General features: G+C 51.5%; 1 protein-coding gene across 1 annotated transcript; it reads left to right on the top strand.

Annotated features, from left to right (window-relative positions):
* The first annotated feature begins 5,467 nt into the window (after positions 1-5,467).
* LOC104865648 (nectin-1) lies at positions 5,468-22,103 on the top strand. The gene is made up of 5 exons (XM_010629249.2): positions 5,468-5,847; positions 6,372-6,674; positions 6,975-7,092; positions 8,537-8,688; positions 18,038-22,103. The coding sequence occupies exons 1-5, from the start codon at positions 5,532-5,534 to the stop codon at positions 18,577-18,579; spliced, it is 1,431 nt and encodes a 476-aa protein (XP_010627551.1). The 5' UTR covers positions 5,468-5,531; the 3' UTR covers positions 18,580-22,103.
* The last annotated feature ends 436 nt before the right edge of the window (positions 22,104-22,539 follow it).

The following is a 22,539-nucleotide window of genomic DNA, read 5'->3' as shown; positions in this document are numbered from 1 at the left end:
TATATATATATACACACACACACAGACAGAGTTGTACACTCTTTAACGTTCTGCCCCTTAACACCAGGACACACTTGCCACATCTGCCCACCCAACTTGGATCACTAGGCAAGTCTCAGGAAGGGGTATCTGGAAGGGTTGGCATGGCCAGGACAGAAGACCAGGGGGTCCATGCCAGAAAGCCTGAATAACCCTGGCATCACCCTATCCCTTTCCCACAGTGAGGGAAAGGAGAGAAGGTACCTCTACATACTCACCCACCTGGGCCTAGTCTGCATGTTTAGGAAGAGAGGTGTCTAAGGTTTTAACGGGCAGGAAGAAAAACTGCTCAAAATTGGTTGAGGGGAAACAGGCATGCCACACCTGCTCTGTGGGAACCGGTGGCACCTGCCTGCAGATTAGCTCCATAGCAGGCAGGGCAGGGCCTTGGGGAGCAGGTTTGTCTGCCACAACTGAGGAGCCTTTGTGTTTTGTTGCTGAGCTGGGGCTTTTGCAGGTCTGTGACATTCTGGGGGGCTGACCCAATGCCTGCCTTGCTGGCTCAGCACTTTTGGAAAGCCAGATCACCCGAACCTCCCAGCTGAGCTCTCCTGGAGAAACTGAGGCACCTGAGCACAAACTCCAGGAACAAGAATCCCAGACCCTAGGCTCATAGGGTGGTCAGGAGAATATAGGCAATGCCATGGCCAGGGGGGAAAAAAGTCTTATCTTTTGATATCTGTGGGATGCAAAAATGCCTTTGTGCACACCTGTAATGCTAGCACTCTGGGAGGCTGAGGTAGTAGGATCATAAGTTGGAATCTAGCCTAAGCAACTTAACAATTTATTGAGACTCTCAAAAACAAAAAACTTTAAAATGGGATAGGGATCCTCTGGGTTCAATCCCCACTGCCAGAAAAAAAGGCCTCTGCTGAGAGCATAGACTCCCATAAGTACCTCTACCCTCTTCCCCTCCTCTCTGGTTCTTCTTGCTTTGCACAAAGCAGCTGCCTGCAATCCTCCACTTGGGCTCCCTCAGTCCCTGTTTCTGATGCCCAGTAGACTGCAGGTAGGGACAGGGATTTAGCTTAGTGGTTCTGCTGCCTGTCTCACAAGTGCAAGGACCTGAGTTCGATCCCAGGTACCCCCCTCCAAAAAAAATGTGTAGGACTGTACTGCAGGTGGCCAGCAGGTGCCGTGACCATACTGTTATAACCAGTGTTTGATTCATTCTAACAAGGGTCATAGAAGCTCTAGGGGCACATTCTGGGAGGATGTGACCCAGAATGAGACTGCTAAGGAATTAGGTTGAACTGGAGTCTATTTTGAGGGGTAGGGTAGAAAGAGGACTATCATAGGGACTGCGATTATATGGCCCTGGGCAAGTGACTTGACCCCTCTGGATTTGGTAAGTGATGGCTTGTGTGAACCATTGAGCTCCCACATGCTCCCACGCTAGTGGTCCCAGGGAAAGGAGAGAGGGTGATTTCTGTAGAGCAGCTTATAAGGCTCAACAGGATTCCCCAATCCCTGGGCTGTCAGCATCAGTCAGTGCAGACCCAAACCAAATCTTCTCTGGCCTTCTCCCATGGCAGGTGTGATCTGTTAGGAAGCAGGACACAGGCTCCACACATATTCCAGGAAATAGAAAAGAAAGGGATACAGATGTTTGTTATATGCTGTTGGGGTAGAAGTAGAAGTGTTTGCTGAGGAGGAAGGGATGAGAGCCACAAGGGCATCCCAGAAGAGGGGGACCTTGTAGCCCCAGGATAGTGCCCAGGGTGGAGTGGATGCTCAGAAAACATTTGTTGAAGTTCCAGGAAGGGAAGTCTACTGCTTCATAGATAAAAGATGATGGCGATGTGATGGTGATGATAGCAACGTTTATTGAGCATCTTACTCATGCTAAGTGCTATTTTCTGAGTTTCTCATATACTCCTTAGTTTAATCCTGCAGCACTTTTATAGATACATATTACCTATTAGGGTCCCCATTATGCTGATGTTCAGTACAAACAGAGCCATAGATGAGTTAAGTCACTCACCCACAGTTAGCAAAGAGATGCAGAGGTGGAATGCAGACCCACACTGCCAGCTCTTCACAATCCTACCATGCTACCTGAAGGCTCTGGTGCCAGAACAGCCCTTCAGAGTATGAAAGCCATGAGCATCCTGACTGTCAGGACTGGAGACCTTGGTACAGCTTGGACAGGTGAGCCTCTGAGGCTCCCTCCTGCTGCCACCCTGAGTAGGCTTACCTCCCAGCTTCCTAGGTGAGACCCAGGGTTCCTACCCACGCCAGCTCCCTTTTCAGGGGTGAATCCTGTTCGCTCAGAAAGCCTCCCGGTCTACCCAGTTTAAAAACCAGGGACATCACCTCCAGCCTACATCCCTGGACCAAGACCAGTAAACCCTGCCAGAAGCTTGACTTCCAGGTACTGAGCATGGAGCAAGGAAGAGGAGAGCTGGTAAGGGGAGTTTCTGCCCTTGTCAATCCCAGCCTGTCCCAGTTCTGGGACTCTGGGATCCCCACCCTCAGTGCTCTAAGAGCGTTAAGCCCTGAAAACAGTCAGCTGCCTCAGCAGCAAAGAGCAAAAGTGAGTGTGCCTGCTCCCAAGGGGTCCTGCCTGCCCCACCCCACCCTGCCCGTCACTGGAACAGAAGGAGCCAGGAGCACCTACTTCGTGCAAAGTAAAGGGACACCAGGAACTTTCCTTGATGCATTGCCCTGGGGTTGTTACTCGGTGAGCCACAGTGGAGAGAAAAGCAGCCTCTACCTCAACGGGGACTCAGGGTTGGGGAGGGTCACACCTATCCAGGCACCTGAGTCCTTTCCAGTGCCCTCCCTGCTCCACCCTGGCTGCCATCAATGATCTCCCCTCCTGGCATTGACCTGACCCTGAAGGGTGAGATCACTGCTTTAAAGGCAGAAAATGTTAGCCTGTGTGCCAGTCCCTGCACCCTGCCTGCCCCCACACCCATGGGGGAATAAGAGCAAACTGGGCCTGAGAGCTTGGTGGCTGTGTGCCCCTGCAGGCCACCATGCCTGGCACCAATCCCAAGATGGCTCCCAGTGCCCACACCCCTTCCCCCAACTCTCACCTGTTGCCCAGGCCCTCCCAACTGGCTTTTCCAGTTTCTGGTTTTATGTGGTACAAGTTTCCCAATTATGCCCATGTTATCTCAGCCACTGAGCAGCGTCTAGCATGCTTGGGGAGTGAACACTTATTCTGTGGGGATGATGCAGGGCTTAAGTGCTTGCCAGCCAGCCATCAGCAAGAATACTGGGCCATCTGGCCCACTGATCTCACCATGGGTCTGCTTGTGGGGCAGGGCACAGGCTGTGCTGCCATCATAAGGTTAGGGCCAGAAGGGAGCCTTGAGACTGGAGAGTCTAGCCTGCTCCTCCTCAGAGGAGGGGAAAGACTCTGACCAGGGAAAGTGACTGGCAGAAGTCCCATAGCCTCTGACTATGGGTGGTACTTCTCCCATTCCCTCCCTCTAGGCCACAGTGCCTCTGCCTGAGAGGTGACAGGTGTGGTACTAGCATCCACAGATTGGCCAAGGGGCCAGCCAGAGTCCCCATGGCCCTTGAAGGGCTGTGTGATGGTGAATGGGTATTGGGGAATCTCTCAGGGTGGCAAGGGCTTGGCTTGGCATAGCCACAGACGTATTTCTTCAGCAAGCATTTCTTAAGTGTCTTCTATGTGCTGAGTGAGCACCAGGGATTCAACAGTCACTTGTACCCTCTAGAGGGGAAGAGCAGTAAACAATTTACATAATGACCTCTGGCTTTGGAGCCCTCAAGGGAACCCACACTGGCACTGCATCTCCATTATGTAAAGGAGGCAAGCAGTAGCCCCAACTTCCCACTCTTGGACCCCAGACTTCCTTAGGGGCCATCTTCTGCTTCTGGCTCAGTGCAGGTCTTAGCTTTGATGCCACTTAATAAATTGACTGAGTAAAAAGTGAAGGACATGCAGCAGAGTCACAGCTAGTGGAGACTTGACAGGCTAAGGCACCAGCATGCTGGAGTGCAGAGCCTCGGGTTGGGGATGGCTGCCCCACATTACAGGAGCTGAGCCAAGTTCAGGGATAAGGAGGTGCGAACAGAGGACATTCCAGATGGGATAAAACAATTGGTGGGGAAGCTGGGGGCAGGATTTATTCCTTTATCCCATGCTACCAATCACTCCCTCCTTGTAAATCTTTCCTCTCTTGTCTTCTGCTACAATTTGTCTGGCAAGAAATATCTCCCAACATCTACTGTATGCCAGATGCGGGGCTGGGCATGGGGGACACAAGGTGGAAGACAGACCCTGCCCTGGAGGAGTTCATAGTCAGGTGGAGAAGTCAGATGTATAAACAGTCAGTTCCAAGGCAGAAAGCTGTACCTGAGGTAGCCAGTTACCTCCTGCTGGGAGGGTCAGGGAAGTTTCCCAAAGGAGGTGACTTCAGCAGTTTTCCACAGATGAAGGGGACAGGCCGCCTCAATTGAGGAAAGTACATGGGTAAAAAGTGTTGCATGGGCAGCCTCTGCTCTTAGAGTGCTGGACTGAACTTCTCATCGTTATGACTCAAGTGCTACTAATACAGGCTGGCATATGGTCACTCAGCAAACAGTGCTTGAGTGACTGGGAGGAAGGAGAGAAGGACATATGGAACCATGCCATGTTTTGAGGAAGGCCTAGTCTGACTTGTTTGAAATACCCAGCTTATGGAGCAATGCAGACAAAAGGCGGGTGGTGATGATGTCAAAAGCCAACTTAAGGCATTTAGACTCACTTGTAAGGGCAACAGGAGCCAGTGGAGCCCTAGCCGTGGGCAGCACCTAAATTCTCTGGCTGGGTAAAAGGCTTTGAGTCAGAGCACCCCAGGGAATATGGACCCAGCTATGACTGAGGAGACCACTGTGGGCCCTCACACTTGAGCACAGCCTCTTATTTTCTGAGGTACTTTCTCGTCTGTCATACTGCTGGGTTCTCCTAGCAACCCTGTGAGGTAGAAAGGTCTAGATTATCCACTCCATTTATCAGATGAGGGAGCCAAGGCCCAGGAAGGTAAAGCAGCTCATGGCTTATGGCTGGGGCTCCACTTGGAAAGCAGGATGTTCTGCTTTCATCAAAAATGAGTGTAGATGTGTATTTGCTAACTTGGAGCAATATCGATAATACATCAGCAGGTGTAAAAGCAGCATATGGAATAATCTGTACGGTGTGATTCTGATTTTGTTAAAAAATATCTGGTTATATGGAGATAGATAGATAAGATAAAGATGGGTCCTATAAGATTATTAATGGTATTTATAAACAATGGGGTCATGAGATGTTGTCATTTTCTTCTCGATATTTTCAGTGTAACCCAGAGTGTTTCTGTAACAAGTAACTATTCGTTTTATAATTAAAGATTTAAGAATTAATGACTGCTCTGAAAAGACAAGAACAGAGCACAGGGAGCAGTGTGCGTGGTGGGGGAGGTAGTGCTTGGTACTGACCACTTCCTGCCATCCCCCGCCCAGATGCCCACACACAGGTGGTGCAGGTGAATGACTCCATGTATGGCTTCATCGGCACAGACGTGGTCCTGCACTGCAGCTTTGCCAACCCAACACCCACTGTGAAGATCACACAGGTCACATGGCAGAAGGCCACCAACGGCACCAAGCAAAACGTGGCCATCTACAACCCAGCCATGGGTGTCTCTGTGCTGGCTCCCTACCGCGAGCGTGTGCAGTTCTTGAGACCGTCCTTCACTGATGGCACCATCCGCCTCTCCCGCCTGGAGCTGGAGGATGAAGGTGTCTACATCTGCGAGTTTGCCACCTTCCCTACGGGCAACCGTGAGAGCCAGCTCAATCTCACTGTGATGGGTAAGCTGGCCCGGCCCCTCCTTCCTTGCTGTCCAGAGGCCAGTGACCTGGGGCCTGGCCATCCTTGGTGTGTTCCTCCATGGCCTCAAACAGTCTCCTTGGGTGGCCATGCTCCATAGCTCCAGGCTTGGCCCTGCCAGTCCCTTCCAGCCAGGCTGCCCCACCAGTCACTAGCGTTTGGGGACGGGGCCTTTGGTCCACACAGAGTTGAAGCTCAGCATTCAGGACATTTTGTGGGTGACCAATAAGCAGGGAGAAGCATCAGACACCATGGTAAGGAAAGGAGCATGAGCATTCCAAGACTCTAAGAAGACCTAAGTTTGATGAAGGAGATGCAGATAGTAGAGCAGGCAGGAAATATTAGACATGAAGATCTTCCCATGAGAAGTTCCAGGATGAGCCTTGAGGAAGCACAGCTGAGAGGTGGGGTGGCTCAGGTGGCCTGAAAGTCAGGCCTGGCAGCTGCTTGAGTAGCTTAACAAAGCCATAGGCCTGATCCCATGGTTCTGTCTGGTTCCTCACAGCCAAACCCACCAACTGGATAGAAGGTGCCCAGGCTATGCTTCAGGCCAAGAAGGGACAGGATGACAAGGTTCTGGTGGCCACCTGCACCTCAGCCAATGGGAAGCCTCCCAGTGTGGTGTCCTGGGAAACGCGGCTAAAAGGTGAAGCTGAGTACCAGGAGATCCGGAACCCCAATGGCACGGTGACCGTCATCAGCCGTTACCGCCTGGTGCCCAGCCGAGAAGCCCACCAGCAGTCCCTGGCCTGCATTGTCAACTACCACATGAACCGCTTCAAGGACAGCCTCACCCTCAACGTGCAATGTGAGCCAGGGCCGGGTGACAGAGGGCTGCCTTCCCACTGCAGCTCTCGACCCCTCCCTCTCCCGTGTATCTTCCTGGGGTACTGCGTGTGTCACCCACCCCCTCCCTCTGCTCTTAGTCCTTCCCTCTTCCTGTTCCCCTTGCATTTCTCCTCTGAGGCCTGTGTTACCACTCTCTCTCTCCCTCTTCCAGCTGCCCCATATCGCTGCTCCTTCCATCCCTTCCCTGTCCAGGGCTCCCTTGCCCTAAGTCTTGCTTTCCAACTCTCGTCCTATTTAAACATCATCCCTTGCCCCACAGATGAGCCTGAAGTGACCATTGAGGGGTTTGATGGCAATTGGTACCTGCAGCGGATGGATGTGAAGCTCACATGCAAAGCTGATGCTAATCCCCCAGCCACTGAGTACCACTGGACCACGTAAGTGCTGCCGGGCCAGCTAGCTGCCTGAGAGTGTACCTCACTGGATCACAGGATAGCCGACTATCTGACCTCCAGGAGCCTAAGCAGTGAAAAAATTAGGGTCTGGGCTCAGGTTTCTCCGTGAGAAGTGGGGAACCATACAACACAGCCCCCACGCACATGCGTAGATAGGTACCTCCATATTAGAGTGCCAGGGTCAGAAGAACAAAATATCCTGCCAGAGGGGGCTTTGTTCATGGTCTGCCTCCCTTCATTTCACTAATAAAGATTTTTTTTCATTTTCCTTTGGTGATTCAGCCTGAGTCACTCCTACCTCAGCCCCAGCATTTATTTTTATCGAGGCATCCCCAGGGAAGCTGGCATTCTAGGGTATCCCAGATCATTCTTTGTTCCTGTTCCTTCTCTCCAATGCTCTAGTACTCTCAGGGTGGGGACAGCCATCAGCCCAGAATGTCTGTGCTCATGGACCGTCCACCCTATGCCCATCACCCCATTCCTACTTTCACAGCGTTGGGCCTGCCTGGCTCTCAGAGAGACATGTCTCCCTCTAGCCAGCTCTAATGGCCTGGGCCTAGCTTTTTTTCCAAGAAAAAGCTGGATGGAACACACTGAGACAGGAGCATAGGGAAAGCCAAGAAGGCTAACATGGGTGGCCAGAATACAGCAGCTTAGATAGAGGCTATAGCCTTTTTCCAGAAATAGAGAACTCTGGTGTGCCCTACCTGTTACCCTCCACTTCTGGGTACAGAAAGTGCTTCTGAAGATATGAGTGGGCAGAGCCAGCTTGTAGACAGAGAAGCTGCTGGGTTAACTGAGTAGCAGCTTCATGGAATTAGGGATCAGGAGGAAGGAAGAAGGTCCTCTATCCTTGGCAAACTCCTAGGGTGCTCCCCATGTGAGAAAGTCCTGTGACATACCCAGCAAGAACAGAGGATTGGAAGAACACAGCAATTCTTATCTGAATATCTTCTTGGAATACAGATGTGTAGACCTCTGGGGACAGGACTCAGCGCTATTGTTAACCAGATGCCTGGAGACCAAGGACCCACAATCAGAAACCATGAACAATAGAAAGAGCACTCCCAGAAAGTGCCCTCGATCCAGGGTCCCGAGAGAGATCTGCTTAGAGTTCCCAATCTACCACTTCCTAACTATATTGCCTTGACCTTGAACCTCAGGTTCCATCTGTGAAGTGGGACTGGTACCCTCATACCGTGCATCCATGTCAGTGTTAGAATGTTCAGATATGAAATGCTGAATATTATAAAATTGCCATACACAAGAGATGATTATTGCCATTATGTTTCTTCCTTCCAAGACAAATTCTACCACATCCACTTAGCAAAAAGGCTCTTGGGCTTGGAGACAGGTGGGTAACTCAGGGGCAGCTTCTTGAGGCTGGAGAGTCATAACCCTATACCATGTCTCCCAATTCCCACAGGCTGAATGGTTCTCTCCCCAAGGGTGTGGAGCCCCAGAACAGAACCCTCTTCTTCAGGGGACCTATCACATATAGCTTGGCAGGGACCTATGTCTGTGAGGCCACCAACCCCATCGGCACCCGCTCAGGCCAAGTGGAGGTCAACATCACAGGTAGGAAGCTGGATCCACCCCTGCTATCCCCACGCTCAGGTTCCTCCACTACCTACATCTTCCATATTTGGGTTGTGTTATTACTGGAAGTTTGTGTCTTCTTTTCCTGCTTCAGTGGTTCTCTCTGGAGCTCTGGACATTGGTCTCACTAGCCTTTTCTCTTTGCTTTATTTAAGGTTGTATGGGGCAGTCAGAGTGACCTCCCAATCAGAGAGGGGCAAAAAAGGAGAGGAAGTTCTCTTTACAGCAGTGCTGTTTTAGAACGGTGGAGCCTGCCTGTGCATCTGCCAGCAGAAGGCATTGTTGGATGCTGGTATGGCAAGGGAAGTCTGTAGGGGGAGATCACTTCCTCTACTGTCAGCCCCTGCAGTTAGGAAACTTGTATGGCCCAGGGGGCAAGACTCACCTCAGACTCACCTCATGCAGGGGGTCTAGAGCAGCCATACAGCTCAAAGCCATGGGATTGTGTGTCCTGTACCTGAAGTCTAAACTGCTCTCTCTATCAATACAGATGAGGTGGGTCAGCTGCTTTGCCTCTCGGGGCAAAGGGGAAAAAAGGGCAAGGATATTCTGGGGGAGACTTCACAGGGCACAGGACCCTGAATAATCCTCATCTGTTACATGGGGATAATGCGATCTGCCTTGAAGGGAAGACTGATGTCAGAATGATCCATAATGTAGGTCACGTAACCTGTTACACATCAGTCTGTCACTAAATGGCCAGTGCTCTGTGATTATTATGTGACCCCTGTCCTTATCATTGCTGCTAATGGAAGCATCAAAGCAAGTCAATAGAGGAGTAAATTGCCACCAAACTTCACAAAATGGAGTGTCTTCAATATCATACCTGAGCTACTTACAGGGCGAGAAAGTGATAGAAAGAACCCTTAGAACAGATAGTCACATCACTGTGCTGCCAAAGTGGACAGGAAGTAACATCTTAGAAGGTGACCAAAGGCTTATAGGAAACTGGGTGCAGTTCCTGGGATCCAGGCATGGGGCTTGAAAGAGCCCACAGGCTTTGATGGCTCTGAGCCTCTGTGTCAGGAGTGTGAGGCCTTATTTGTGACCACATTCAAGGCGCACCTGCAAAATGGTCAGCCGAAGCTGCCCACTAGGTGCACCTATCCATCCTCAGGGCTCTTCTGTCACCTGTCACCTGGGAACAAGAGGGTGGCATCACCTGCTGTTTTCTTCAACTCCCTGTCAGGAATAAAGGCACCAGGGTTGGAGCCTGGGAAAAAATGAGGCAGCTCCCCTAGCTATGGTCTGGGGACTCCCACAGGTTGGCAAGTAGAAGGGTGCCAGGGTCCCTGCTTCCTGAAGCAAGTTTGAGCCACACTTAGATAGAGCCTCATAGGTGCCAAGCTCTGGCCTTGGAGCGATAGGGGCAAATGAGGAAGAGCAGGGCCCCTCCATGAGAAATTATAATAGGGATTGTGACCAACTCAGACCTACTGTGTGGTCTTGAGCAGGTTCTTCACTTCTCTGGACCTTGGCTTCCTAATCTGAAATGTGGAGATAACCTTGCTACTTATCTCAGGCTTCTTATTACCCTCAGCTCTCTCTGCATATGATACATTCCCTTCCTGGTGGCCCGCCAACACTGCCACCACATCCCCCTCTACCATCCCAGATCTCTGGGGAAGCTACTGATTGAGAAATCGTGAGGAAGCCAGGAAACCAATCGCAGTGTCCTCCCTCTGACCCTACTCCCCACCCAGCATGAGAGGCTGAGCCACTAAGCTAAGTGGTGTTCCCAGGCCCGGAGGCAGGGTGAACAGAAGAGTTGCAAGCTACCTTCTCTCAAAGCCCAAGAATAAGCAGAAGACCATGAGTGCAGAGCTTCTCCTCAGGGACGCAGGGAGGGTGAGGAAGGAGAGAGCCCACTCTGAGACTGCTGTCCTGGTTCCTGGTGCCTGCTGTGGCATGATCGGTCAGGCCTGTGGAGGTCATTGCACTATGGTGTCAGCTGGAGGCCAGATGGGCCAGGCCCACCCGGGATTCCAGCTGAAGAGGAATGCAACAGGGCTTGTTGTTGACAGCCTGTTAGGCAGGAGCCAGGGAAGCATCGTTGTCACTGAATTGTTGAGGTTCAGGTGCTGTTGACCAGCCCCCTCCATAGGATTCAACCAGGAGGCTGGAGCCTTTTGGGGGGCTGTTTATTCTGCTCTTACAATTGGCGAGGAACAGATGACCTCACCCTCAGAAACCCACATCAACCACTAGCCTCCGCATGGTAGGGTTGGGGGTGACCCCCACAGGGCATGTGCTCCAGTCCCCACTGGTCTGCAGGGAATGCATGAGTGAGAAGGATAAATGGAAATTTAATTTTTCATGCTGACCATTCGTTCAGGTAATAGCTTTGCCCTGGGCACATCTGGAGAGGGGAATAAAAAGAAGCTGGGGCGGGGCAGGAGAGTGAGCTGCTCAGGGCACACCCAGAGACACAGGTATACTGGTACTCATACACTAGGTTGTAGAGGAGCAACAGCCTGGTAGAGGTCAGGGTGCCCAAGAGGGGTGCACAGGAAAGGCAAATGGCCGGAGTGAGTGGGGGGCAGTTGGCTCTGAGTGGCTCACAGAGAGGCAGTGTTTCCAGGATTGTAGATTACACTTGAGTGTTTAGGAGGCTTTGTAGTGGTCTGGGGACCCATTTAGGGGCCATCATAGTAAGTAACTCTCTAATGCAAAATAACAGGCCAGGCTGTGGCTGTGGGGATGAGAGAATGGAGGTGAACCCAAGGTGGTTTGTTTATACAAAGCCCATTTCAGAGGCCCTTGTACTGAGGAGCAATTCAGACCACCAGTGGAGTTCCCCTCCCTCCCTTGTTCTTCCTGGGGTGACCCTAAGGTAGGGAGCAGTCAAGAAACGGCCTTGACCAGACAAAGAGACCAAGTGGGCATCATCTATCCCTACGAGTATAGAAGAGTAGCTAGGCCTCTTGCCACTCCCCAGCACAGGACAGGGAAGCCATTAGGGTATATGGTGTCTATCCCAACTCTTTCTGTCAATCAAATCTGGGCTCATCCCTTAAGGCTGCAGTGACAGGGTCTGCCCACCAGAGCAGAGGGCTTCAGATCCAGGATGACAGACCTGCAAGGCCAGGTCTCTCCGCCTCAGCATGAATATGGATGTGTTGCTCTGTGAGTGTGTAGATGTGAGCCCATGTGAGCAGGCAAGCCATGGTGTACCTCTTGAGTGTGCAGTGTGAGCCATGTCTGTGCCATGAGCAAATGTGCCCTTCTCCAAGCTTGCAAACGGTAGTGTGTCCAGGAGTCTGAGAATGCAGCTATATCCACGCCTCTGGGAGGATCCGCTTCCCCTCAGCTCACTGAAGTACTGTCCAATGGCCTGATACAATGCATAGCTGCTGCAGCTGCAGGACAACAAGGCTTCCCAGCATGTGACCCTATGCCACCACTCTCCCTGTGGCCAGTTCTGCATGCTGAGAGATGAAGTTCTCACAGCCTCTCACCCTAATCAGATGCCAGAGCATTTCCTGCCCAAGGAACCATCTAGCATTGGCTTTAGAAATAAGCCCAAATATTCTCTTTGACCCCAGACCCCCTCCAGATCCAGATCTAGAAAGTTTTGTTGTTGTTGTTGTTGTTGTTGTTTTGTTTTGTTTTTCCAATACTGGGGTTTGAACTCATAGCTTCACACTAGCTATATTCCCACACTTTCCTTTTGAGACAAGATCTTGGTAAGTTGCTCAGGTTGACCTTGAATTTACAATCCTCCTATCTTCAACCTCCCAATTATCTGAGATTACAGGCTTGTACCACCATATCCAGCCCTAGATCCAGACTTTAAACCCTAACCTCACTGTATCTCAGATCTATTGAAAGCCCTCCACACTAGCCCACCTACCTTAGTCAGGGAATCAGGGCCCCAGAGTAATGCAGAGCCCTGTTGCCCTGTGGTCCTGACCAGCTTGGGATACCAGAGGGGAGGCTGTAACCCTTCAGAAATGAACCCAAGCTTTCCCTTTCTACGAGGATTCAAGGGAGGCTGAGTCCCTGCCAGCAAGCACAAATGGCCCTGCTGCTCAGCTCTTCTCTCTGTTCCCACCTGCAGTAGAGCCTTGTGGCTCTACTCCTGGCACAGAGACAAGAGCTACTGGCTGAATGTGACAGCTGGAGGGACGGGGAGGGGGGTGCTGCACTCTGCACCAAAACCCCTTCTGCCTGCACATGAATCAAGTCCCTGCGCCTGCTCCCATCTTCTGCCCTCTCACTAGCACCACCTTCACTCTGAACTCTGCAATGCTGGGTGTCATCTTAGCCATTCCTCAGCCTCTACAAAGGCCTGACCCTGAAGTAGCCAAAATAACTAGGGTTCCCTTTGGTTCCAAAAGATTCCCTAGGGAAAAATAAACTTCCTTAGAATGTAGGGAGATAAAAGTTAAGCACAGGGCCTGACAGGGAAAGAAACCCAGTATAATCTGGCCCCAGCCACCACTCCATTCCACCTATGCCCCACTCCAGTGAAACAAGGTCCCCATGTGTCCCATCCCTGATTGGAGGGTCTCCTGAGTACTTGATTTTCCTAGAGCTAGGCTCACCTCTAGATATAACCCTGCCATGAGAGAATTTACTCTTTCATTCAACAAATATGTCTTGAACTCCAGCCATGTGCCAGGCAATCTAGCACTTGGGTTACATCAGTGAGCAAAATAGACCAAATCCCTGTCCTTGTTTGTAGGAATTCTAAAGGTAAAATGAAAGGAGGAATCGAGTAAAGAGATCATAAGTGCTACAGGAAGGGGGGAGGTTCATATGCTACAATTTTAAGTAGATTATTCCAGAAAGACCTCATGAGAAAGTGAAATTTGAGCCACACCCTGAAGGGCATGATGATATGGACTGGGGATCCCTGGGCAAGGGCCCTCCAGGGTGAGGGTAGCCAGTGCAAAAACCCTGAGCATGGAGGGTGTCAAGAATGGGATGAGCCTGAAAGAAAATAAGACAATGGTGACAGAAATTGGTGTGGAGCACAGATCACACAAAGTATTCTAGCACTCTAAGCTCTGCAGATTTAGGCTTTTACTGTGAGTGAATCAGAGCCATTGAAGAGCTCTAGGCAGAGAAGTGGTGTGATGTAATTACACTTTAGTATGATTGCTCTGGCCATATTGAAAGTAGCCTACGGAGGGAGAAGGTGGGATCAGAAAAGCACGTAGGTGGCTACTGCAATAAATTATCCATGCAAGAGATAATAGTGTCTTAGATCAGATTGGTCATCAGGGATGGTAAGAAGTGCTTGGGTTCTAAATGTACTTTGAATTATAATTTACAAATTAGTTTGAGAAACCAACCATTTTCATGAAGCAGAAAATATGGTAAACCCCACCATACTGTGATTAATGTGATCAAAAAATTCAGTCTAGTCAAGTAAAACATGGGAGCTTTATTTTTCAGTGGGCCAATCAAAGAAAACACAAAAATACCTACAGGGAATTTAATGCTGTATACACCGACACATAAAAATGAATCAATACCAGATTATGAGGTTGTCACTTCCAACAAACCTGCACCTTGTTCCAGCAAAAGAGGACAACTTTAGTCATTTAGAAACTGCCAAAATAAGCAGAGCCAATGATGGTTAATCCTAATTTGCATGTACTTACAATTTGTATCTTAATTTGTGCTTAATTAAATAGGATCAGCAGTTGTTTAAAGCAGAATGAGAGGTGCAGACCATTAGTATATCAAAAATTCTACAGACAAAAAGTATAAGCTAGAGAAGAGAAGGCTACATAAAGAAGGGGTCTGAGGACTTGTGCAGTAGGCAGAGAGTAAGGAAAGGTGATTTTTCACAGAGTACACAGAACAAGCAAAGGCTTGCGATAAGGAACCCTCTTGTAGGCAAGGATAGTGTGATAGTCATCTGTTACTATAACAAAATACCTGAGATAATCAACTCAAAAAGAGGCAAAGTTTGTTCTTCAGAAGTTCTAGTTCATGGTCTTTTGGGCCTAAGGCAAGGTAGTATACCATAAAGAATGTGTGGCACAGGAGGCTACTTAAATGGCAGTCAGGAAGCAAAAAGATACAAGAAGAGGCCAGGGCCTCAATATTTCCTTTAAGAACAAAGTCCCAGTAACATAACTTCCTCCCACTGGGCACCAACTCTGAAGGGCCTACCACCACCCAGTTGCGCTACAAGCTGGAGACCAAGTCTTCTTTCTACACATGGGCCTTTGGGGGACATTTGTCCAAACCATGGCACATATACAAATCATGGCAAATGGCATGGAAGGCAAGCTAGTCAATCCCAGAATGAAACTGTATGTTGGAATCTTGAAGGGCTGACTGCATGGCAGTAGGGGAGTCATTGCTGGTCTTTGAGAAAAGGAGAGTAAAAATGAACCTGGTGTCTATGGATGAGGCAGTGAAAGGGGGCAGAGGCCCAGGTGAAGGTATGACATCCAGGATCTACAGCAGGAAAACCTGGCACAGAGTGGTAAGATAATGGACAGGAAGAATCAACAGTATTTGATGGCAGATTTTGACCCAAAAAATTAAAAAAGAAGAGTCAAAGATGAATGAGCTTCTGGGCAAGAAGTAGACAAAGTATGGTGGCAGTGGAGGACCCAGGGAAGATGTGCTAGATAGAAAGGACAAACTATATTGGAACAGGTGGGTTTTGAGTCAATGGTGAGAATTCCAAATAAGGTTGTACTAGAAGGCAGTTTTTCAAATGTGTACCCCTAAATATGAGTTCTTCCTTGGTAGGAAGTTGGAAAACACTCCATCCTACCTGTTTCTCTTATAATTCAATGCACATGAGAATGAGAAAGGCTCTGATGTCTAAGCCAGTGTTTCCCGGTGTTTGATCCTAGCTGTTTCCTAACCCTCTGAGCCAGTAGTGTAAGGTTCCCTGGGCATTGTTTGGGAATTCTGCTTCAGAGCCCTTAGGAGATAAAAGTTCTTGGTCTGGGGATTTAGCTCAGTTTTGCCACTGCCTACCTCACAAGTGCAAGGTCCTGAGTTCAATCCCTGGTACCAAAAAAAAAAAAGTTCCTGAAGTTGGGTGAAACTGTGTCCCTGAAATGGTTTGGATAGCTGGAAGAACAAAGGTAAAAACCATGAACTGATTCAGGTCTGTCACTGGGAAAGAAAGCAGAGGGTAAGGGCTAAAAAGCCAAGGGCAGAGCTTCCAGTGAGACAGTGGGAGCAGAGAGAAGGGCTAGCAATGAATCTTAAGACCAAATGCCCACAGGAGATCGAGAGGATCAAAGGATCAAAGAGTCTTCATACTGGAAGGCAGGGGGCACATTTTAGAAACAACAGGCAAGTCCCTCCATCTGGATGCCTTGCTTATTCTCTTGGCCTCCCAAGTCCACCCCATCCTTCAAGGTAGGCAAAGCCCAGCCTTCTCCAAGATCCTTTTCCAACTCCACACCACAGCATTCTCACTCCCCTACACTCCTGAGCCTTCCCTTGATGTCTGCTCACTGCTGTGACTCTAAGCATGTCTTCTGGTTCTCTAGCAAGTCTGGGTTTCTTACATTCCATGACTAGCAAGATTTAGAACATGTTTGCTAATTAAATGGAAGAGTAAAGAAATGAGGGCAGGTGAGACAGAGACCGCTGAGATCTGCTGAGCACTGAAGAGGGAGCAAGTGGGTTGAAAGCACAGATGAGGCCAAGTTCCTCCCTGCTGCCCCTTTGGCACTCCTTGTGGAATGTCTCAAGGGAGCAGGTGGGGGGCGGGGGCTTGTAAGGGCTGTAAAAAGATGGACCTGGTATGACTAGAGGAGCCTGAGGTTGCAGGAGACTGTCCCAGAGAGGAAGTCAGGACAGACATTCAGTAAATATTTATGGGCAGCTCCTTAGTGACCTGCCCAGAGGACAGTTGTGACAAGTGAGGCAGCCAGTCTTTCCACTAGCTCCAGGCACAGGAGTGTCTAAGTGGCCCTAGCTCAGCCATGTGACCTTGGGCAAATGGCCTCCCCTTCTCTGGGCCCCCTGTTTTTCTGAGCCTTTCCAGCATGAGCCATAAGAAGGCCTTTCCTCTTCCCAGAATCTCCACCCTCAGACATCACCCCACCCAGGGGAGGGGGAGGGCCTTGAGGGAGGAACGTGATTCCCCTGCACTCCTCAGAGAGTGAGGTGGTGGCAGCAGACTCCCAAGGGCTGCACCATAGGCCCAGACAGACCCTTCACCCTGGCCTGAAGCAGGGAGGAGCACTGCCCTGTCAGCCCCCTGGTTTGCCCTGGGCCTTCCCGGCCCTGACCAAGCCCAGCCATGGTCTCCGGTGCCACCCTGTGGTGGTGCTGGGAACCGCCTCACTGAGCCTCACCCTGGGACCTCTGTGGCCTCTGGCCTGCCCTGACTTCATGCACCTTCCCAGGCTCTGTAAGGAAACACTGAGCTGCATGGCACAGAGAACAATTTCGTGGTCTGGCCCAGGTGCCATAAAAGCCAACGGACTTTTCTACCTTTCCACCCTATTCTGCTGTTGTTCATTTCCCCTTTACTCCTTTCCCATCTCCCAATGACCTCAGGGTGTACATATCTGAACAAACATCATTATGCCGGCACAAGTGTGTGCACATGCTTGCTCCTGTGTACTGATCTTTGCTGCATACACATGTGCCTTCACTCCCATTTCTGTTTGGCTCTGTACCCTGCCAGCCCCACAGGATGTGACCACAGCCAAGAGCCACAGCCCTTGTTTCTGGCACTCTGATGGCTGATTGGCACTTGCAGGGCACCTACCAGCCAAAGCTTAGGAACTCATTTCCCCTGTGTCCTGAGGGCAGATGCAGAGCACCTAGTCTGTTCCAGGCTCTGAGTTGCTATAGTCAGGAGGATGTTGGGGCACAGTGTTGTATGGGGCAGGGAGGGCATTGGTGGCATTGACACGGGCAATGCTGTATCATTAGCTAGTTGGCCTCGAGCAAGTTACCTCCTTAAATCCTACCCCACCCATGTGCTAAACAAAAATGAGTAGCATTCCTACCTCACAGAGTTGTGACAGTGAAGAGCGCCTAGCAGATCCCTGCCCACGCTAGTGCACAAGAGGCCCTTCCTCACCAAGAGTTGGAGTAGGGCTGGGGAGGGGGCGCCACATCCAAAGATGATCAAGATGGAAGACCCTGTCATTGTGGATACTATCTTCTGCCTCTCCTCTTGCTGTCTCACTCCAACTAACAACTCTGGGGCAGGCTGGGCTCCCGGAGGGGTGGGGTCACCAGGGGGAACCCGAGCTCCTCAAATCTAGGTGTGGACATCCTGGACCAGCCTTTCCTCCCCATCTCCCTACCCTCCCCCACCCGTGCTGATTCCCAAGGAGCACACGCTGACACTGTCCCTCCGTCTCTTTTCCTTACCCAGAATTCCCCTACACCCCATCTCCTCCCGAACATGGGCGGCGCGCAGGGCCAGTGCCCACGGCCATCATTGGGGGCGTGGCAGGGAGCGTCCTGCTGGTCCTGATTGTGGTTGGCGCTATTGTGGTGGCTTTGCGCCGGCGCCGGCACACCTTCAAGGGTGACTACAGTACCAAGAAGCACGTGTATGGCAACGGCTACAGCAAGGCAGGCATCCCTCAGCACCATCCACCCATGGCACAGAACCTGCAGTACCCGGATGACTCAGATGATGAGAAGAAGGCCGGCCCACTGGGCGGTAGCAGCTATGAGGAGGAAGAGGAGGAGGAGGGTGGGAGTGAGCGCAAGGTGGGCGGACCCCACCCCAAATATGATGAGGAGGCCAAGCGGCCCTACTTCACAGTGGATGAGGCTGAGGCCAGTCAGGACGGCTATGGGGACCGGACTCTACGCTACCAGTATGACCCTGAGCAACTGGACTTGGCTGAGAACATGGTTTCTCAAAACGACGGGTCTTTCATTTCCAAGAAGGAGTGGTACGTGTAGCCCTACTCTGGGACCTCTGTCTATGCCCACATCTCCTGGCCCCTACCCGCACGACCCCTTCCCGCCCCACCACTGGCTCCTCCAGGAGCTGAACAAGAGACTCACCCCACTTCCCAAAGCCAGCCCTGAACTCCTGGGAAGCCAGGGGAGTGCAGACCAGGCCCAACTTGGCTTTGTTTTTATTTCCTCCCTCTCCCAGCCCTCCCCTATGGTGTTGTGTTCAACTGTGGCTTCAGTGTTGCTGTACCTTTCCTTCGATGACCCACAGCCCTTTGTGTAGGGAGCCCTGTTCTTGTCTTGTGTACCTGGGCATCCCTCCAGGGTTTGGGAAGCCAGCCCTCCCCGGCCCCCCAACACTGGAATTTGTTTGTGTTCCCTTCATTGGGGGTGGAGCCCTAAGGGGCTCCAAGAAGAAGAGCCCCCCACCCCCACCCCACCACCCAATGCTGGTCCTCTTTCCAGAGAGAGGGAATCCAACACCCCCACCATAAGCTAACACAGCTGGGGTTCGGGGCCTCAGTCTAGACAGCTGGTGCGACCAAGCGGTAGGGGTGGAGTGTGGCTTCTCCAGAGCACCCAGGGGAGTCTTGTTGGTTAAGTGATCCTGTTGAGGTTACCACCTGGACCTTCGGCAGTGTGCTTTCCTGGTGAAGGTGGTTTTCCATTTTTTTCCTCATTGGTTTACAGAGTCAGTTGACCCAGCTCTGGTGCATTCCTCCCCTCTACCCCAGTCTGCTCCCCAAATAAGGGAGGACCCCAGGTGGACTTTGCCCACACAGGCACACACACACATGCACACACACCACTCAGTTGATACCTGCTCTCCCCCAGGGATCACATGCCCTGCCCAGGCTGGACTCTGCCCAAGACCTGTCCCTCTCTGTTCCACCTCTTTCCCCTCCCCAGCTAGGGATGGCAGCAGCCTGTGGAAGCAAGGACGGAGCTGCCTTGATGCCACCACTCCAGTGTTTCAGGCAGGCACAACCTCTCCTTACAGCATGGGAGTTTCTCAGATTTCTCCCTTATCTGTCAAGTGCTAGCAACACTTGATTCTCTTGGAAAGTCAGGGCTGGGATCCCAGAAGTACCTCCAGGAGTTAAAGGCAAAGCAGTATTTATGTGGAGAAGGAATCCTGCGTGGGAGAAGCTGTGCAAACACAGTCTGGTAGACAGGGACAGCTAGCACCTCACACATGAAGGCCAACTTAGACATCGCAGGCCTCACAAAATATGCAAGGATAGTGGGGCAGCCAGGGAGCCCACTGCTCACCCACTCTCTTCTTCATGCACAGCTTCCCCCAGTGCCTGCTCTGGGATGCAAGCCCCTCCTTTGAGTGTAGATTTCTTCCTTGAGCAGGACTCTGGGTTCCCCTCGGTCATCCCAGACTGGGCCTTCCCATGGACATAGTGGAGGAAGGCCCCCTCCCAGCCCTCTCCATCTCCCAGCTCAAAGTGCCTCAGTTTCTCCATCTGCCCCCAGGTCCCCTGGCACTCCAAAAGACATGCCCATGGGAAAGACCCTGGGATAACCGGGGCAGGCTGGCTCCAAGGGCCCTTAGGCCGGCCTCTTAAGATCTCAGCTCACTCAGCCCAGGGTGCTCTGTAGGATGGCAAGTGTTAGGGGGAGGGAGGCAGACCACTTTGTGCCCCACGGGCACTGACCCACCCTGCCATAGGCTTCCTAAAGGAGCCCTTCCAGCCCCCTTCTACTCCCTCCCTGGTGCTGCTATTGAACCCCACCGAAGCTCCATCTCTGCCCAGCTGGGCCACCCTCATCAGCCCTCACTGCCCTAACCCCAGCCCAGGCCGCCCAGTAGCCACGTAGCAGAAGTCTGAAGCCATGTCAGCCCTGGGGCAGCGCTCCCCTCTCGGCATTGGGGCCGCTGGATGAGCTGGAATTGGGGGAGAAAAATTATAGGATCGTTTTAGACACAGGACAGAGGGAGGTGGAGGAGCTGGGCTACTTCTCCCACAGTACTAGTGTCCCCCAGCAGGGAACCTTTCCCATGTTACAACACATTCCATCCCTCCTCCTCATGCCAGTCTGGCCTCTCTCCTTGGTCCCCTTACCCCCAGGCAGGAGGCAAGGCAAGGGGTCTGCCTGATAGAGTCATTTTCTGTCCCCATGGAACCCAAGGCAGGAAGGATTCATTCTCCAGCATCTCCCCTGCACTGCCACCAACTGTCCCTCATTTTGTGACAGACTGAGGAGGTTCTGGGCCCAGCCAAAGCACTTAGCCCCCCATGTGATACCTCCATGCCTTTCACTTAAGCAAAGCACAAATTGTGGGGTCCATACAGCATAGGTCAGGAGCCCAGCCACAGCATGCCCACCAGGCAGCTGCTACCCTGGGTGAAGAGTGGGCATGAGGCAGGGATCAGCACTTGGCCTGGGGAGATGGGGTTTTCTGTGCCCCATGTTTGTGCGACAGTAGGCATTGATACTGGGCCATAGACAGCTAGCTGGCAAATGGAGGTCCAGCCCAGCAGGGATAGGAGGACATTTTGCTTCTCCTTCATGCCCCTAGCAGGAGCTGAGGTGCTTTGCTGAAAATAAAATCAACTTGGTATTAATTGTGCCAAGGCCTCCCCAGTTGTCATCTGCCTCTTATTGCTCCCTCTGTCCTTGCCTCCTACTCCCACTGCCCCTACACCCATGTCTCCTTGCAGATTTTGGTGTCATTCTAATGTGCAACGACCATCCAAGTCCCCTTTTACTAGAGGAACTGAAAAGCAGCAGCACACAATCAGTGAACACAAGGCTGCAAGTGCAGCCACCTCAGGCCCAGCACATGTGCACATGGCAAGCACACATACCTTCCACAGACCCAAGCACGGGTGTGTGTGTGTGCATGTATGCACACTCATGCCCAGATGGGTGCTCAGCACAGACAGGCAGACATGGCAGAGGAATGGGTATATCCTGCTGGAAGCCTTTAAGGAAAAGTGGTGACTTCTCAGTGCTCAGGCCTGAAAGAGACCCACAGGGGCCCCAGTTACCCGTCCAACTTTTCTGCCATCCCAAGGCAGAAGAATCGCTACTCGTGTCAGGTGAATGATACAGCCTGGCAGAAACCTGGTGTTCCTCTCCAGGAAGAAAGGGGTGCTCCCAGGCCCTGGTGGTCCAGTTGAAGACACTCCCCCCAGGCCTGACTGCCAACAGAAACCCTCTTCTACTGAGGGGCAGGTGAGATGTCCTGGAGGCCAGGGCTCTGGGCCGTGCTGCTGCTGCCATTGCTGCTGCTCTTCTGACCCTGCTGTGAGGAATGGCCTTGTTGGTCAGGAAAAATGGCATTCCTTTTTTTGTACAAACGGAAACAAAATCCAAGAGAAGCTGCCACCCTCACCTCTGAGCGTGACTTGCTTCCTTTGCTTCAGTTTCTTCGTCATTGTTTTCGTCTTCAGTCCTGGGGACAGCCCAGCAGATTCTCCTGGTTCTGACCTAAGGGGTGTTTGGATCACCTCCTTTTACTTGTATAAAAAAAAAGATGGGTTGAAAAATGTACTGAGGAAGAAAAATGTACTTTTTTATAAATAAAGTGTTTAACACAAACCTTTCTGCCTTGTGTCATTGTAGTGGGGCAGGGATGGGGTAAAGCTGGAGAAGGTGGCATGGCAAGAGAATAGGGGAGAAGATGGGAGACTCCACCCCAGGCCCAGAACCCATAGCCTATGACAGGTCCCAACCCACCATCTTGCAGGAGTCCCCAAGGAGGGGACTGTGGTGGGGCCATTTCCCACATAAGGAGGAAGACCTTGGACAGTGAGTCTCGCACAACATGGGGAGGGGTTGGTGTCTGCTAGCACAGTAAGGGCCCTTCCAGAGGGAGGCCTGAGAAGCCTTTAAGGAGAAACAGTGCTTTCTAGTGCCCCCCTGGCTGTCCCCAGAGCTCCTGAGCTCCACTCACCTGCCTCACCCTTCCTGTCTCCACTCCCTGCTGTCCTCCTTCCTGCCAAGTCC

The sequence above is a fragment of the Fukomys damarensis genome, unplaced genomic scaffold (assembly GCF_012274545.1).
Source record: "Fukomys damarensis isolate Sample0158 unplaced genomic scaffold, DMR_v1.0_HiC HiC_scaffold_16, whole genome shotgun sequence".
NCBI lineage: Eukaryota > Metazoa > Chordata > Mammalia > Rodentia > Bathyergidae > Fukomys > Fukomys damarensis.
The sequence above is the reverse complement of the archived record's forward strand: the minus strand, read 5'-3'. Positions and strand labels throughout refer to the sequence as shown.